Below are 18,171 nucleotides of genomic sequence, written 5' to 3'. Positions count from 1 at the left end.
GAGGGGGTCAGATGCTTGGATAGGGGATGGGGTCTGTGTGCCCCTAATATATGGGCTGCCACTGCTGGGAACCCTATGGTAAGGGGGAGGGAGGAGGACACTAATATGAGGAGGAACTCTGCAAACTCTGGTTTAAAGAGGAATGCTGATTTTTAGGTGGGACTCTGTCACCAGAGCCACCGTACATTAGAGTTGCCAGCGTTCCCCCTTAAATCATGGTTTAAGAGTCCCTTTCAATCGAGTTCCCCCCCTACAGTGTAAAGGGGAACTCTGCAGATTCTGATGAAAGGGCTCATTTAGACAAGTGATGAGTCCTGTCCTCCAGGGAGAAGGGTGGCACACCAAAATGAACCATCGGTTGTGTACACAAAAATCCTTGCACCAGCCCTGCATTAAAGGCACCTACCCCTATATATACCGGAGCACTGGGAGATATACTGAGAGGGTCCCTAGTGGCAGAGGAAATTGGGGGACCAGCAACTTTGACAGATAAATATTTATATGCCAACTTACATGTGGATTGGAGGTGAGAGCACAATGATGACGGGGGGGGGGGGGGGGGAAAGTAATACTGTTCATAGGTGTTGGAATATCACATCACGGAGAAAAACACAGACTTTTATAAGAGACTGATTCAACCAATATATTAGCAAATTTGCTCTGAGCAAAACAATCTGATGTCAGGTATTATTTGAGGGACCACACCCCAAATTCCCAGTGAGGGGTCAGTAGGATGTACTGTACACAGAGCACACTTTACTACTTTTGTAAGTTGTACTTTTGGCAAATAATTGTATTATACAGAGATCAGACGTACAGTATATTGTATAATAAGTATCCGAGGATAGAATCTTCACCTACAATTTACAGGCATGTGGAATGAAGCCCTCCACCTCCACGCAACAGCCAGGTCTGATACTGCAAAAAGTCTGTATGAGAAAAAGGGGAGAATTATTACACCCTATATACTAGAGAGGGGGATGATTATTACATCCTGTATAATAGAGAGGGGGGAGGATTATTACACAATTTATATAATAATAATTGCAGCGCTCAGAAATTATAATAAGCATATATTTCACATAAAACACTCGTGCAAATAATAGTGTCTGTATACAGGCCCGGATTTACTCCCTTTGCCGCCCCAAGGCCGGGAGGCCGGGTCCTTCAATGCCGCCCCCCACACACACACACATACACACACCACCATTCTCGTCCTTTATCGATGACTGCTACAATAGATCAATTAAAAACATATCTCCACACACGAGAACACGGAAAATAACTGGCTTTAATTGACTCTCGTGACTTGTGACTTGTCTCTTCTCCTCACGTCACGAGTCACATCACTGCTCACAGTCTCAGAGACCCCTGCTCCCGGCCGCGCAGTCGGTGCAGAGGAGGGTAAAGCTGAGCTGCCACTGTGCCCATTAAACGCTGCCACTGTGCCCATTAAACGCTGCCACTGTGCCCTCAAACGCTGCCACTGTGCCATCAAATGCTGCCACTGTGCCCATTAAACGCTGCCACTGTGCCCATCTAATGCTGCCACACTGCCATCAAAGGCTGCCAGTGTGCCCATCATATGCTGCCAGTGTGCCCATCAAATGCAGCCAGTGTGCCCATTAAATTTTAAAACTTTCTACTTTTCCAGTTCTACACATGGGGTGCGGGAGCCAGGGGAGGAGAAAGAAGGCCTACCTTGTCCTCCTGGTCGGCTCAGCTCCGAATCTGATCATTTCCTCCACACTTCTGCTGCTAGTTTCACTTGACCCCATTCCACTCCGCGCCACGGTCAGACTCCTCCTACCGAGGCCTCTGTTTCTCTGAGTGCGATTAAGCTTGCTTGCAGGCAGCATAGCAAGGGGCGGGGCCAGAGCATCAGTGGAGCTCAAGGCCCCGCCCACCCGCGGGCCACAACTTGATCAAATAAAAAGCCGCACTGGCACTGCATGTGCGTGCTGCTCATGCCGGCTGTCTGATGACTGTCTGTGACAGACAGTGGGGATTTTCAGCGCCGATTTGCGGGCAGTGCTTGCGGCGCCACCCCTGCCGCCCCGAGGCCTGGCCTCCTTCAGTTACGGTTGTTAACTGCGATATTGTTCTCTCTCCAAAGGTGTATCCCTCAGTTCCATCACAAGATTATGACCAGCGCTCTCATCTTGTTCTTAAATCAGCCAGCATCATTTATGTACTCAGTAGGGTTGCCACTTTTTCTTCAAGCCAAACCCGAACACTTTAGCGACACACAGCAAAAAAAAAATTCTTACTATACACTATAGGAATGTAACAGACCTGGGACACCTTTGGGCGCTCCAAAGAGAATATTGATGCGGTACACATAGTGCCCCATCACCCTCCTATCAGGCCCTGTTTTGAGCCACATTCCTGTATGAATAATGTGTCTGGGTTTCAGGCGGACTGAAACCCGGAATGTCCGGGTGAATCACGGACAGGTGGCAACCTTAGTACACAGTCCAAATCCCTTTTCACCCCAGCCTTATAGTAATGGCATTAATCCATTTCATAGGTGACTAAAACATTTTTTCCTTTTTCCTATCCTGTAAGTTTGTTATGTACATCAAATATCTGAATGATCTGGAGTATCCCCCCTACCCCCTTCCCCACCCCCACCTTCCATCCTGCATGGAAAGAGGTAATGATCTGCCACAATGGAGTAACCCAGAGGGGTGAGATATGTCAAATCTCAGAATAGGACCATTATATTTATAAAACCGCACTGACTGCACAGAAAATGGATAATATAATCACCCATAAATAAAAAGATGAGAAGGGGGAGATATGGAAGTAATGAGTCACTAAGGGCAAGTGTGAAGGAGAGGAGTGTCTGAGCCATACCATTATATACATGTAGCCAGGTGCCAGCTACAATATCATGGACGCAGCAGACATTACCTTCATAACTGCACACAGGTTAGTTTCTCCCTCTAGTGTTGCACTCAGACTGTTTAGATGATATACTGAGCCAAGAAGCAAGGAACCATGGGACTTGTAGTCCTGTGTGCACCATAACTGGACATCTGAGTCTTCCTTAGCCTACACCTCCCAGCAAGCTGCTAACAGAATGGGGGATCATGGGAAAGGCTACTTAAAGTGATACTAAAGGTTACATTTTGCACAGAGTGGCCCCCAAACGCCGTTTTTTGTGGTCCCCCGGTGGCTCTCTCAGCTCCTCCCCGCATCAGATAACCCCCTATGGGAAGCGCTCTCCCAAGCGGCCGTGCTCCTGAGTCCAGCATTTGGCATCCATAAGCAGGACTTGGACCCGTCCCCCGGCGCCTATATCATTGGATTTGATTGACAGCGGCGGGAGCCATTGGCTGCGCTGCTTTCAATCTATCCAATCAAAACCTGAGAACCCTGGGCAAAGATGCAGCACGTCCTCGTCGTGGGACATTCAGGGCGCAGGTAAGTAAAACGAGGGAGGGGGGTGGGAGGCTGTTAACTGTCAGATGTTTTTTCACCTTAATGCATAGGATGCAGGGGATTTCAGAGAAGGGCTACTGAACATCTCGGAAGTGCACTGGAAGATATAGAGTTTCTGGCCGTTTAGGAATGGGAGCTGGAGATCGCCTACAGACGGCTGCTAGATGTTGCTCAGTGCCAGGGCTGAGCTCCCTTTGCCTGGGACTATCAGGAATTACCAGTTGACAACTCTGAAATCCTGGCTGAAGAGTCGGCAAGGTGGCAGAGTAATAGTGTGCTTTGCCAACCTGCCCCAGCAGCTATGGAGGCGGAGGTCTTATGGCGGATGCAGCAAGTGCTGACTGACCTTGATGATCCTGTTTCTGCATGGGATGATCTTGGATGGAGGAATGTGCCTGTCCAGCAGCATGCCAGAGAATCGGCAGTGGAAAATCTGGAGATTGCTATCCCCAAAGCTGAAGTGCTGACAACAGGGCAGAGCTCTGCTAACCTCTACCCAGCACTGATAGCATCTTCTGAGCTCCATGGACAGGAGATGGTGAATCTCTATCCCCAGACACCAGTTGCAGAGACAGGGGTATTGATAGACTTTTCTGCTGAGGAAGAACAACCCGATGAGCCTCCAGCAGAAGAGCTGGTATTGGGGCCAAACTTCACTGTGCTCTGTCCGGCACCAACAGTAGTATCTGTGGAGTTACATGGAACTTCCCCAGTTGAAGCACTGGCAACCGGGCAGAGTGCTACCAACTTCTGCCCAGCACCGGCAACAACTACAGAGTTCCAGGGAGGCTGGGCAGTCGGCCTCCCTCCCCAACAGTTAGCCGGAGCAGATGGTGTGGGGTTTCCAGCAGAAGGGCTGACAACAGGGCTGAGTACTGCTGGACTCTGCCCTCAACTAACAGAGGATGGATTTCCTGTGAAGGTGGATGGGACTTCAGTCTCCACCTGTATACCCCAGGGATGCTGGGCAGTCGGCCCAGATCCCTAACAGCATGATGGAGTGAGCCCAGTCACCCTGTCTTCTTTCTAGCGGCAGAAAGGACTCCAGGGAGAAGGGCCAGTCCAGGCCTCTCCCCAGCGGCAGATATATTCTCTGAGAGAGGCAGAGTTTGGCTGGGTGAGTAATGCTTTGTTTGGAACAATTTGATTGGGGTACTGTGTGGGTACAGGCATTAGAGGACTGGAACTACTGACTAACTTCGGAGTCAACCCGTCTGGGGTCTCCTCCTGTGTTAGTCTTCTGCCGAAAGGGGAGAGATGTGACGGGAGGGCCCGTGAAACTCAGAATCCCTTGAAAAGTAGTGGATTCCCTTGTTTCAGCTCCCCATACACCTCTTATGTCTAAGTCACCCTGTGCTATCCTGGCACAGGGTGAGTGAGAAAATATATCTTGGACTACTTAAAATGGGACAGTAATATTTGTCCACAATATCTCCCAGGATGTATGTAGAGACTATTATTGGTTTGTTTGATTCTGAACTCAACATGTTAATTATGTGAATAAGCTAAAAAAGATGGGGTGATTGGTGCTACCTACATGCCTATTACCCCTGCAGGGGTACCAGCAGTCGGTGAGTAGGAAATCAGAAGGGGGAGCACAGAAGTCACCTGGAAACATCTTAAGCACTAAAGTCACCCCTGGGAGGTCCTGACCTGATGCAGACATAAGCTTATGGGACTATTGTACACCATTCTGACCTATCACTGCATCATATGCTGGGTCTAGGCTTTACTATATGAGGTGTAGTGTACCCATATGGCTTACACTTTATGTTTGATTTATGTAAACATATGGATGTGGTTGATGCAGATATAAGCCTATGGGACTATTATACATCACTCTGATCTATTCACTGTAGCATATGCTGGGTTCCAGCCTTACTGTATGACTTATATTGCACCCGCTTGGCTGATATGATTTACAGTGTACCCAATTGGTTGACTGCTTGCATTTGACCTGTGATTTTTCCTATATAGTTGGCACAGTGTATATTAACACATACATAGTGGGACATCTCTGTCAATAGACTGTGCCCACATAGGCAGTCCATATATACACCATTCTTTACAATAATTTATTATTAATATTTCATTATTTTTTCTCTTTATATATAATATTAAATACTCAACCATATTTTTGTTTAGGAACCCTAGGATTTCTCTTACCCGTTCCATACCAGTCACTGGGGTATTCCTCCTACCTACTGACTGTGATGATATGAGCATTGGATTGTAATTTTATAACTGTATCATTATAAAACTACCTTTTGTGGTTTTCCCTAATATGCAATAGCATTTAGGGTTCCTAGGTAGCGCCAATCACCCCATCTTTTTTAGCTTATTTACGGTAGCAGAGTACCCTCTGTAAGTGCTCTATGTAGGGGAGGCAGCAACCTGTTCTCTTACCATATAGGCCTATCCTAAGCGCAGTTTCTCTATGTGCTACTGATGTTAATTGTGTGAGCTGATCACATTGGCCTCCAGGACAGGCTAGGAGATGAACAGTCTACTCCTACTATAGTTTGTTGATGACTAGGCTGAGGAGGGGGGAGATTGTTGTTTGTATTGTTAATTGTAATTAGCTCCTGCTATTGTGTTTATACTACTGTGTGAAGCTCGGTGACCACAAGTCTGTGTCCTACAGGTCATGTCTCTGAGTCATCTGGTCTGGGTAAATGATTTAGTAAACTAGCTCATGTTAATTAGGTTAATTAGGTTACAGGTGTATTGTTAGAGTAATATGAGCAGGAGGGGGGACCCCCCCTTCTACTGTAGACTGTATTCTGGTTCTAATAAAAACAGTCCATGTTAGCAGTGAAACAAGTGTCGCTGTCAGGAACGGTGTCATCTCCGGTTTCACCTGCTGGTGGCAATTACATTCAGCACCAAAAGGGTGTAGTTCCAGTGGCCACCAGTGGGTGTGTCCCTGCCTGGACTTCAGACTTGCCATCAGCACACCTGTCATGGGTCTGCTGGACTATATAAACCCGTCCTGAACTAAGCCTCAGTGCTTCAGATTTCCTCTGCTAGCCCTTGTCCCTGCCAGTACCTGCTCTTGTTCCAGCCTGTTCCTGTTTGTTCCTGGACCCCGTTTGTGTATCCTGTCCTTGAGCCCTGTTTCCTGTTCCCTGCTCCTTGGTCTGCTTCATTATTCCTGTTTTCTGTTCCCTTGTCGCTTTTGCCCATGCCTTATTTTTTTTTTCATGTTTGTTTGCTCGTGTATTATATTAGTTAGATAGATAGTTAGGTGGGTTTGGGGGTTTGCTGTGTTTTCTCCATTTACTTGTTTTTGGTTTGCTGTCTTGATTTCACATGTGTCTTTATCATTAACAATAAACATACCTTTTTATTCATTTACTCGTTTGTCCCTGATTCCTTGGTGCAGCCCAGCGATCTGATCACCTGCATTGGATGTTGTGTATAACATCCCCTGACAGTCACCTTGTTTTGTGCTTGGAAGTGGTATACTGACGGAAGCACTCAAGCGGAGTGTGGGACGTTCCGTGACAACATGTCCATGTTGAACAGGGGCAGAAAAATTCGGCCTTAGGCACTGGTGCCACAGCACTGCAACACCTCACAGATGCTATAGTTGGAGCGCAGGAACGAGCCCTGCTGCAAAGTATTGCATCAAAAATTGTAATTACACGCCCCTGTTAAACAGGGGCTGAAAAATTGGGCCTTGGGCACTGGTGCTGGTGCCACAGCACTGCAACCCCTCACAGATACTATAGTTGGAGTGCAGAAATGAGCCCTGCTGCAAAGTATTGCATCAAAAATTGTAATTACACGCCCCTGTTAAACAGGGGCAGAAAAATTGCCACAACACTGCAATCCCTCACAGATGCTATAGTTGAAACACAGGAATGAGCCCTGCTGCAAAGTATTGCATCAAATATTGTAATTATACGCCCCTGTTAAACAGGGGCCGAAAAATTTGGCCTTGGGCACTGGTGCTGGTGCCACTACACTGCAGCCCCTCACAGATGCAAAAATAAATGATTCACTATAACCTGCCCTTACCTAAAGTGAAATCAAATAGCAGCGCTAAAATTAAATACTACCTAAAAAAATATATATGTGTATATATTGAAAAAAATATATAAGATGTGACAAACTATTAAGTACTTTGCTTGATTCAAGTTTATGAAATGTGAGTTCAATGGTGGAGGAGAGTGTTGCTTGTATTAAAGTTTATTGCGTTACTGCACTATTGGATCGCTTCTCTTTTTTTCATGTGGAGAGGACGCTTGTATATATGCTCTGGATACCCAACAGAGATTGAATGGAGGTTATCACTGTACCCCCTATTGTGTGGGAATAGCCTGTGAGCCGAACACGAGAGTGTAAGGCAAAAGTAGCTGGCGAGTTTGCTCGCTGAAGGGGAGTGGAGATCACATTTCACAGCGGTGTGGTGGAAGATTTTGTCACTGAAGATCTTTATCATATTATTTTATGAATCATCACTTACATCACTACGTCACTGAATATTGGACTTTTTATGTTTATTAATTCAATATATACTGTATGTTTTTTTTGATAACACTATTCCGCTCTTAAGTGAGTGGTACTTGATAGTTTGTCACATCTTATATATTTTTTTCAATATATACACATATATATATTTTTAGGTAGTATTTAATTTTAGCTCTGCTATTTGATTTCACTTTAGGTAAGGGCAGGTTATAGTGAATCATTTATTTTTGCACTGTTTGAATTTTTAAGCGGCAGCTGTCAGTGAGGTGTAGGTCTGTGAGCGCAGCGTCTGGCACATAGGAAGGGGCGGTTATTCTGTGTACCATACCAAGTGATATAGTAGTTGAGTATATTGTAACGCGTGCAGCCATGGAAGTCTTTAATTTTCTTGCCAATAGACAAATGAACCCAGATAATATTTTTTCAGCTAATCAAGAGATGACTGAGAATGATGAGGATGTGTCCGGCATGCTCAAAAGTTTAGAAAGTCTGTTGGAAAAACAGATTAAGACTTGGTGGGATGTCTTTACATTTTCACATTACCAAAAAGAGAAATTAATTTTTAGGAGCTTGAGGTGGGATGTGCCCCCCCAAGATGGTCTTGAAGACCAGTGTTTTATGAATGAATGGTTGGAATTTTTAACAGAGTGGGGAGAGCTCAGCGAAGCTGGCCCCCCTACAATCAGCACAAATAAAAACTCAAGTGTGTTTCTTTAGTGCTACGTTTGTGCTGTTTTGTAAAAATTTACATTTGTGCTGCTTTTATTTTTAAGATATTAGCAATTGTTTTTTCCAGACTGTGACATCACCTAGCCCCCCTACAACGCCCAAATGATACAAAACTGGTCTCGTTGGTTAGTGCTATGTTTGTGCTGTTTTGTGCTGCTAAAAATTCCGTTCTATCTTTTATCGTTTTCGCGTTATTAATGATTTATTAAAGGTCACCAAAGGTCAGTCAGCCCCCCTACAATGCTCAAATGACGCAAAACTGGTCTCGTTGGTTAGTGCTATGTTTGTGCTGTTTTGTGCTGCTAACATTTCCATTCTATATTTTATCGTTTTTGCGTTATTAATGATTTATTAAAGGTCACCAAAGGTCAGTCAGCCCCCCTACAACGCCCAAATGACACAAAACTGGTCTCGTTGGTTAGTGCTACGTTTGTGCTGGTTTGTGCTGCTAAAATTTTTATTTGTGCTGTTATGGTTTTTAAGTTATAACAGTTTTTTTTTTTTCAAACCCCACTCACTTTGCTCACCCTACAATCAGCACAAATAAAAACTCAAGTGTGTTTCTTTAGTGCTACATTTGTGCTGTTTTGTGCTGCTAAAATTTCTGTCCTACCTTTTATCGTTTTTGCGTTATTAATGATTTATTAAAGGTCACCAAAGGTCACTCAGCCCCCCTACTACACCCAAATGACACAAAACTGGTCTCGTTGGTTAGTGCCTCATTTGTGCTGGTTTGTGCTGCTAAAATTTTTATTTGTGCTGTTATGGTTTTTTAGTTATAACAGCTTGTTTTTATATTTGTGCTTTTTTGTGTCATAATAAAAATTTGTGCTGCTTTTTTTTTAAGATAATAGCAATTTGTTTTTTTCCAGATGATGACATCACCCTGCTCTCCTGTCACGTACCTGGTTAGTGAGCTCCTGGTTAGAAAGCAGCCATGGGAGCACAGTGAGGTATGAGTGCCTGTGATCAGTCCAGTAGACTGCGTGGTGGCAGCAGTCAGCAGGTGGATGTGGCGGCAGAACCAGCTGGTGGCAGATGAGCTGGCACTGAGCTTGGCTGGTGGCAGACTGTGGGTAAGCAGCTGGAAGCAGGAGACAGATGAGACCTTGCTGGGCTGAAGAGCTGTAGCAGGCTGGATGAGCAGGATGCAGGGTCAGATGAGCCGGGTCCATAATGGCCAGGCAGATCAGGCATAGACGGCACACAACAGGATAGTCGGGTCACAAACCAAGTCAGCAACAGGAGGTAGATCAGGCAAGAAGAGAAGGCAGAAGCAGAATCCAGAGACAAGCCAAGGTCAGGGCTGGTAGCAGTCAAACGGAGGTCAGGAGTAGGGATGAGCCGAACACCCCCCTGTTCGGTTCGCACCAGAACATGCGAACAGGAAAAAAGTTCGCTCGAACACGCGAACACCGTTAAAGTCTATGGGACACGAACATGAATAATCAAAAGTGCTAATTTTAAAGGCTTATAGGCCATTCAGGTCTGGTATGGTTTAAAGGCCATTCAGGTCTGGTATGGATTTTAAGGGGAACCCCGCGCCAAAAAAAAAACAAAAACAAAAACAAAGGCCGCAGGAAAAGAGGGGGGGACGAGAGTGCGGCCCCCCCTCCTGAACCGTACCAGGCCACATGCCCTCAACATTGGGAGGGTGCTTTGGGGTAGCCCCCCAAAACACTTTGTCCCCATGTTGATGAGGACAAGGGCCTCATCCCCACAACCCTGGCCGGTGGTTGTGGGGGTCTGCAGGCGGGGGGCTTATCGGAATCTGGAAGCCCCCTTTAACAAGGGGACCCCCAGATCCCGGCCCCCCCTGTGTGAAATGGTAAGGGGGTACTTAGCCCTGCCATTTCACTAAAAAACTGTCAAAAATGTTAAAAATTACATTAAATTTTCTTCTGGCTCTTCTGGTTCTTCCTCCAGCGTTCTCGTCCAGCATCTCCTCCGCGGCGTCTTCTATCTTCTTCTCCTCGGGCCGCTCCGCACCCATGGCATGAGTGGAGGCTCCCGCTCTTCTCTTCATCTTCTTCTTCATCCTCTTCTCTTCTTCCTTCTTCTCTTCTTCTCTTCTTCATTTTCTTCTCCGGGCCGCTCCGCACCCATGCTGTCATGAAGGGAGGCTCCCGCTGTGTGACAGGGTCTCTTCGTCTGACGGCTCTTAAATAACGGGGGGCGGGGCCACCCGGTGACCCCGCCCCCCTCTGATGCACGGTGACTTGACAGGACTTCCCTGTGACGTCACGGGGAATGCCACAGGGAAGTCCCGTCATGTCCCGTGCGTCAGAGGGGGCGGGGCCACCCAGTTATTTAAGAGCCGTCAGACGAAGAGATGTCGTCACAGAATGGAAAGTAAATAGGCACAAATCAACACAAACGTGGCACTAACCAACCAGCCCGTTTTCATTTTGTTTGGCTGCTGTAGGGGGTGTCAGGGAAGGCTTTCGCATAGCACAAATGATGTCTCCCTGTACATACATATGCGCATGCGCAGACTGGCAACTGGCTGGGCAGATGAGCGTGAGCCTGTCACCAATGCTGGCACCAGACAGACTATTTAAACAGGCTGCAATTTGGTGTGCCGCTTCTGTGTGTTCATTTCTGATTCCTGTGTTTGACCTCTGATCCTAACCCAGCTTGCTCCTGACCTCCGTTTGACTGCTACCTGCCCTGACCTTGGCTTGTCTCTGGATTCTGCTTCTGCCTTCTCTTCTTGCCTGATCTACCTCCTGTTGCTGACTTGGTTTGTGACCCGACTATCCTGTTGTGTGCCGTCTATGCCTGATCTGCCTGACCATTATGGATCCGGCTCATCTGACCCTGCATCCTGCTCATCCAGCCTGCTACAGCTCTTCAGCCCAGCAAGGTCTCATCTGTCTCCTGCTTCCAGCTGCTTACCCACAGTCTGCCACCATCCAAGCTTAGTGCCAGCTCATCTGCCACCAGCTGGTTCTGCCGCCACATCCACCTGCTGACTGCTTCCACCACGCAGTCTACTGGACTGATCACAGGCACTCATACCTCACTGTGCTCCCATGGCTGCTTTCTAACCAGGAGCTCACTAACCAGGTACGTGACAGGAGAGCAGGGTGATGTCATCATCTGGAAAAAACAAATTGCTATTATCTTAAAAATAAAAGCAGCAGGAATTTTTATTATTATGACACAAAAAAGCACAAATATAAAAACAAGCTGTTATAACTAAAAAACCATAACAGGACAAATAAAAATTTTAGCAGCACAAACCAGCACAAATGAGGCACTAACCAACGAGACCAGTTTTGTGTCATTTGGGTGTTGTAGGGGGGCTGACTGACTTTTGGTGACCTTTAATAAATCATTAATAACGCGAAAACGATAAAAGATAGAACGGAAATTTTAGCAGCACAAAAGAGCACAAACATAGCACTAACCAACGAGACCAGTTTTGTGTCATTTGGGTGTTGTAGGGGGGGCTGAGTGACCTTCGGTGACCTTTAATAAATCATTAATAACGCAGAAACGATAAAAGGTAGGACAGAAATTTTAGCAGCACAAAACAGCACAAATGTAGCACTAAAGAAACACACTTGAGTTTTTATTTGTGCTGATTGTAGGGTGGGCAAAGTGAGTGGGGTTTGAAAAAAAAAAAAAACTGTTATAACTTAAAAACCATAACAGCACAAATAAAAATGTTAGCAGCACAAACCAGCACAAACGTAGCACTAACCAACAAGACCAGTTTCGTGTCATTTGGGCCTTGTAGGGGGGCTGACTGACCTTTGGTGACCTTTAATAAATCATTAATAACGAGAAAACGATAAAAGATAGAACGGAAATTTTAGCAGCACAAAACAGCACAAATGTAGCACTAACCAACGAGACCAGTTTTGTGTCATTTGGGCATTATAGGGGGGCTGAGTGACCTTTGGTGACCTTTAATAAATCATTAATAACGCAAAAACGATAATAGATAGAACGGAAATGTTAGCAGCACAAAACAGCACAAACGTAGCACTAACCAACGAGACCAGTTTTGTGTCATTTGGGCGTTGTAGGGGGGCTGACTGACCTTTGGTGACCTTTAATAAATCATTAATAACGCAAAAATGATAAAAGGTAGAACGGAAATTTTAGCAGCACAAAACAGCACAAATGTAGCACTAAAGAAACACACTTGAGTTTTTATTTGTGCTGATTGTAGGGTGGGCAAAGTGAGTGGGGTTTGAAAAAAAAAAAAACTGTTATAACTTAAAAACCATAACAGCACAAATAAAAATTTTAGCAGTACAAACCAGCACAAACGTAGCACTAACCAACGAGACCAGTTTCGTCTCATTTGGGCGTTGTAGGGGGACTGACTGACCTTTGGTGACCGTTAATAAATCATTAAAGCGGATCTTCACCCATTTTTTAATCAGCATCTCGGTGGCTTCTAAAAGCAGCACCGAGTGCCATATGGAGCTTTTTTTTTTTTTTTTTTTACCTACCTTACGTTATATGTTTTTCCTTTCTTCTGTCCCTGCGGCTGTGGGCGTGGACTTTGCGGGTATTGTCGTCATATCCTTCGTTCCCCGCAATGTCTCCTGGGATCTCATTGTCTTTCATCCCAGGAGACATCGCGGATAACCTCCGCCAAATCTCGTGAGACTTTTTGGTTGCCATCACAACGGGGCGGGAACTTCCGACGATGCCGCCCGTTGTCATGGCAACCCAGAATCAGACGACGATGACACTGGGCATGCGCGGGAATGAGCGGTGAATGCTGGGAGGACAGCATTCACCGCATCCCGGAAATTCATGCTTGTGGGTTTCAAATGCCCACAACGAAGATGGGAACCGCCGTCTGTGATTTTTAAAAGTTATTCTTTGCAACGAAATCGCCCACAATCGGACTTACTTCACAGAACATGTGAGTAAATTATCATGATTAGAAAAGTTTCTGAATGAACTCCTAAAAAAAAAAAAAAAAACGTTAGATGGGTGAAGATCCGCTTTAATAACACGAAAATGATAAAAGATAGAACGGAAATTTTAGCAGCACAAAACAGCACAAACGTAGCACTAACCAACGAGACCAGTTTTGTGTCATTTGGGCATTATAGGGGGGCTGAGTGACCTTTGGTGACCTTTAATAAATCATTAATAACGCAAAAACGATAATAGATAGAACGGAAATGTTAGCAGCACAAAACAGCACAAACGTAGCACTAACCAACGAGACCAGTTTTGTGTCATTTGGGCGTTGTAGGGGGGCTGACTGACCTTTGGTGACCTTTAATAAATCATTAATAACGCAAAAACGATAAAAGATAGAACAGAATTTTTAGCAGCACAATACAGCACAAACGTAGCACTAACCAACGAGACCAGTTTTGTGTCATTTGGGTGTTGTAGGGGGGCTGACTGACTTTTGGTGACCTTTAATAAATCATTAATAACTCAAAAACGATAACAGGTAGAACGGAAATTTTAGCAGCACAAAACAGCACAAATGTAGCACTAAAGAAACACACTTGAGTTTTTATTTGTGCTGATTGTAGGGTGGGCAAAGTGAGTGGGGTTTGAAAAAAAAAAATAAACTGTTATAACTTAAAAACCATAACAGCACAAATAAAAATTTTAGCAGCACAAACCAGCACAAACGTAGCACTAACCAACGAGACCAGTTTCGTGTCATTTGGGCATTGTAGGGGGGCTGACTGACCTTTGGTGACCTTTAATAAATCATTAATAACGCAAAAACGATAAAAGATAGAACGGATATGTTAGCAGCACAAAACAGCACAAACATAGCACTAACCAACGAGACCAGTTTTGCGTCATTTGGGCATTGTAGGGGGGCTGACTGACCTTTGGTGACCTTTAATAAATCATTAATAACGCAAAAACGATAAAAGATAGAACGGAATTTTTAGCAGTACAAAACAGCACAAACGTAGCACTAATCAACGAGACCAGTTTTGTGTCATTTGGGCGTTGTAGGGGGGCTGACTGACCTTTGGTGACCTTTAATAAATCATTAATAACGCAAAAACGATAAAAGATAGAACGGAATTTTTAGCAGCACAAAACAGCACAAACGTAGCACTAACCAACGAGACCAGTTTTGTGTCATTTGGGTGTTGTAGGGGGGCTAGGTGATGTCACAGTCTGGAAAAAACAATTGCTAATATCTTAAAAATAAAAGCAGCACAAATGTAAATTTTTACGGCACAAAACAGCACAAACGTAGCACTAAAGAAACACACTTGAGTTTTTATTTGTGCTGATTGTAGGGGGGCCAGCTTCGCTGAGCTAGTGGGGAGGGAGTTACAAGATCTGGTGCTCAGTAGGAAACAGGTGAAATTGGGGAAGCTCAATGAACAAATTAATACCATCCGCAGTAAATTAGAACCAATGAATAAGTCAAACCAGATGAAGGAATTTAATAACAATATGAAAAAGAAACTTGAAAAAGTTGAACGAGACACACAAAGGAAAAAAGTTAGAAAGTATAATAGGGATGCGGCTGATTTTAAGAACAACAAAATCTATGCATGGCAGACCCCCATTGTGGGTAGTAATGAGGTCCCTGTACCAGCTAAAGGAAACGGGAAAGTAACTAGTGCACCGAGAGTGGATCAAAGTAAAAAAGCTGACAATAAGAAGGGGGGAGATAGGTATGAATAGGGTATATCTGGGCATACTAACAGCAATTATCCCCCTGTACAATATAGAGGGAACCAACAGAGTGATTATTATTGTTCACCAAAACCTTCTCAACCAGTGAGAGGGGGACAATACTCAAACTACAATCAGGATGATTGGAATGGCCCCCAAATGGAGAGATCCAATTACGGAGGAGATCAGTACAGACAACAGAACTATGGTAATCACCACCAGTACCAGCCACTGAATTATGGAGATGGGAGAAGTCCTATACCAATCCATAATAGATATCTACCTCTGGATGGGGATTATTATGCACCCCAATATCAACAGCAAGGCCCCCCCACCTTTTTTAGGCCAGCGAGGGAGGAGGGGGAGAGGAGGGGGGACACCGAGAGGAAAGAACCATCTAGTAAACAACAGGGAAGGGATGAAGGAACCACAGCAATATACAAACAAGGCAATGGGACCATTTCCAAGAGGCGAAGGGGCTGCCGGGCAGGACGACGGCAACAACCCAAAAAAGAGATTGAGGGATATGTAAATACGGGTATTTACAACCTAAGTGAAGTCACACTGAATGCTAAAGAGATGAATATTTTAAATTTGGGCCTTAAATGTGCTCCGAGGAAAGTGCTAAATAAGTTTGGAGTGTACATTGACACTCATAAATTTATTAGGACTCTCAACATCAAAAAATATTTTCTCAGTCACCCAGTAGTTTCTGCTAATAATGCCACGTCATCTTCTAATAAAGTTGACAGTGGCCTGAGGAACAAATCGGTATTTAATCCCCAAAACTCTAATAATCATTATGTGGAGGTATTTAAAAATCTAGTTTTGAAAGATCTAGACACCATTAAAGTAAAAGAGGAAGTGAATCCGAAGTACATCAATGAAGGAATCAGGTTGCCAGAGAAACGGAACAATATTATTGTACGCCCGGCTGACAAGGGAGGGGGGGTAGTTATTTTGGATAAGTCCTTCTACCATGGACAACTTTCAAATATGTTAAATGACCGTTCCACATATGAGAGATTAACCACTGACCCTACTGAGAAATATAGGGAACAATTAAACTCACTGGTTGAGTGGGGTTATGCTATTAATGCCCTGAATCTCAGAGAAAAAAGATACCTGGTCCCTAGTGCTTGTAGGATTCCAGTAATATATACACTTCCTAAAATCCACAAGGATGCTAAACTGCCCCCAGCGCGCCCGATTGTAAACGGGATAGGATCTGTCACGGCAAGGTTGGGAGAGTACCTAGATAAGTTTCTCCAGCCAAGTGTGAAAACCACTAAGGCGTATCTAAGAGATACCACCGACCTTCTCCAAAGACTGGGGGAGGTTTGTTTGAATCCTGCCGTTGATATCCATCTAGTGACAGCAGACGTGTCCTCATTATACACGATCATTCAACATGAGGATGCATCTCTATCATTGAATTGGGCCCTAAGTAAAAGGGAGGGCATTCCTGACATGCAGAAGAGATTTGTGGGCCAGGCCCTAAACTTCTGCATGTCACACAATTATTTTTGGTGGAATGGACACTTCTTTTCCCAGCAGGTTGGCGTGGCTATGGGGGCTAAATTTGCCCCTAGCCTCGCCAACCTGTTTATGGCAGAGTGGGAGGACAGGTTCATCTTTAGTAGGTCTTTTCCCCAACTTAAATTTTATCGAAGGTTCATAGATGACCTCCTGTTCATTTGGGAGGGGTCTAGGGACTCTGTCGATGAATTTTTAAAATACCTCAACACCAACAACAATAATATTAAATTGGAGGCCCAGATCAGCGAGACGTGTGTTACTTTTTTGGACGTGACCATTGAAAGGAAGGAACAGTCTCTGGTAACTAGTGTGTACTTTAAACCGACGGACCGGAACAGTTTTTTATCCATCAGGAGTGGTCATCACCCTGTATGGATAAAGAACATCCCGAAGGGCCAATTTTTGAGGGTACGCCGGAATTGCACTGAACAAGGGAAGTACTACACGCAGGCAAATGTTCTAAAGGAGAGATTCCTTCAGAAAGGGTACTCAGAAAAGTCTATGGATGAGGTCATAGAGCGGGTTGCTAATATACCAAGGGAGGACTGTCTGAAGAATAAAGAAAGGACTAGTTCTGAGGGAAAACACCAATGGGGCTTTATATCGAACTATCACAGTCAGTACAGAGAGATAGAGAACATTTTTAAAAAATATTGGTACATTCTCCGTAGGGATCGACATCTAGGAGAGATGCTACCAGAAACTCCCAAATTTATTTATAGAAGGGCCCCTAACTTTGGAGACAAAGTGGTAAGAAAAATCCTTGACCCTCCAGGCCGACCATCAATTAAAATTAATCTGAAAGGTTTTTTCCCGTGCAATAAGTGCATATGCTGCAGAACAGTGAGAAATAGGAGCAGGAGCATGAAGAGCATCACTAATCAAGTAAATGAGACATTTGAAATAAAGGAATTCATCACATGTAATTCATCATTTGTGGTTTACTTGATGTGGTGCCCATGCGGCCTGTTGTATGTAGGACGCACGAAAAGATTATTGAGGGTCCGTATTTCTGAGCATCTAACCAATATAAAAAATGGTTTTAAGTATCACAGCGTGTCCCTCCATTTTAAGGAATATCATAATCAGGACCCTAGTTTACTTCAGTTCTGTGGGATAGACATTGTATATCCATCATGGAGGGGCTCAAACAGAAGAAGAGATCTTTTTCAACGAGAAACTCGATGGATATACCTTTTAAGATGTCTTTTTCCTGGGGGTTTGAATATAGAATTGGACCTCAACTGTTTTAACAATGATTATTGAGTGAACAGTTGAGGTCCTGTCTTACCTGTCACCCTAATCTTAAAAGTTGATAGGTAGAGAATCTGCAACTCC

The 18,171-nt window shown here is 44.6% G+C and overlaps 1 protein-coding gene across 2 annotated transcripts in view; it reads right to left on the bottom strand.

The window, feature by feature from the left end:
- The window catches only part of LOC141102377 (galectin-1-like), an 88,817-nt gene that overhangs the window by 40,061 nt on the left and 30,585 nt on the right, over positions 1-18,171 (bottom strand). For both annotated transcript variants that reach the window (XM_073591329.1, XM_073591330.1), the window contains exon 2: positions 862-929. In XM_073591329.1, the coding sequence (XP_073447430.1) occupies positions 862-929 (68 nt within the window). The remainder of the gene's footprint in view (positions 1-861; positions 930-18,171) is intronic.

The sequence above is a fragment of the Aquarana catesbeiana genome, linkage group LG07 (assembly GCF_042186555.1).
Source record: "Aquarana catesbeiana isolate 2022-GZ linkage group LG07, ASM4218655v1, whole genome shotgun sequence".
NCBI lineage: Eukaryota > Metazoa > Chordata > Amphibia > Anura > Ranidae > Aquarana > Aquarana catesbeiana.
The sequence above is the reverse complement of the archived record's forward strand: the minus strand, read 5'-3'. Positions and strand labels throughout refer to the sequence as shown.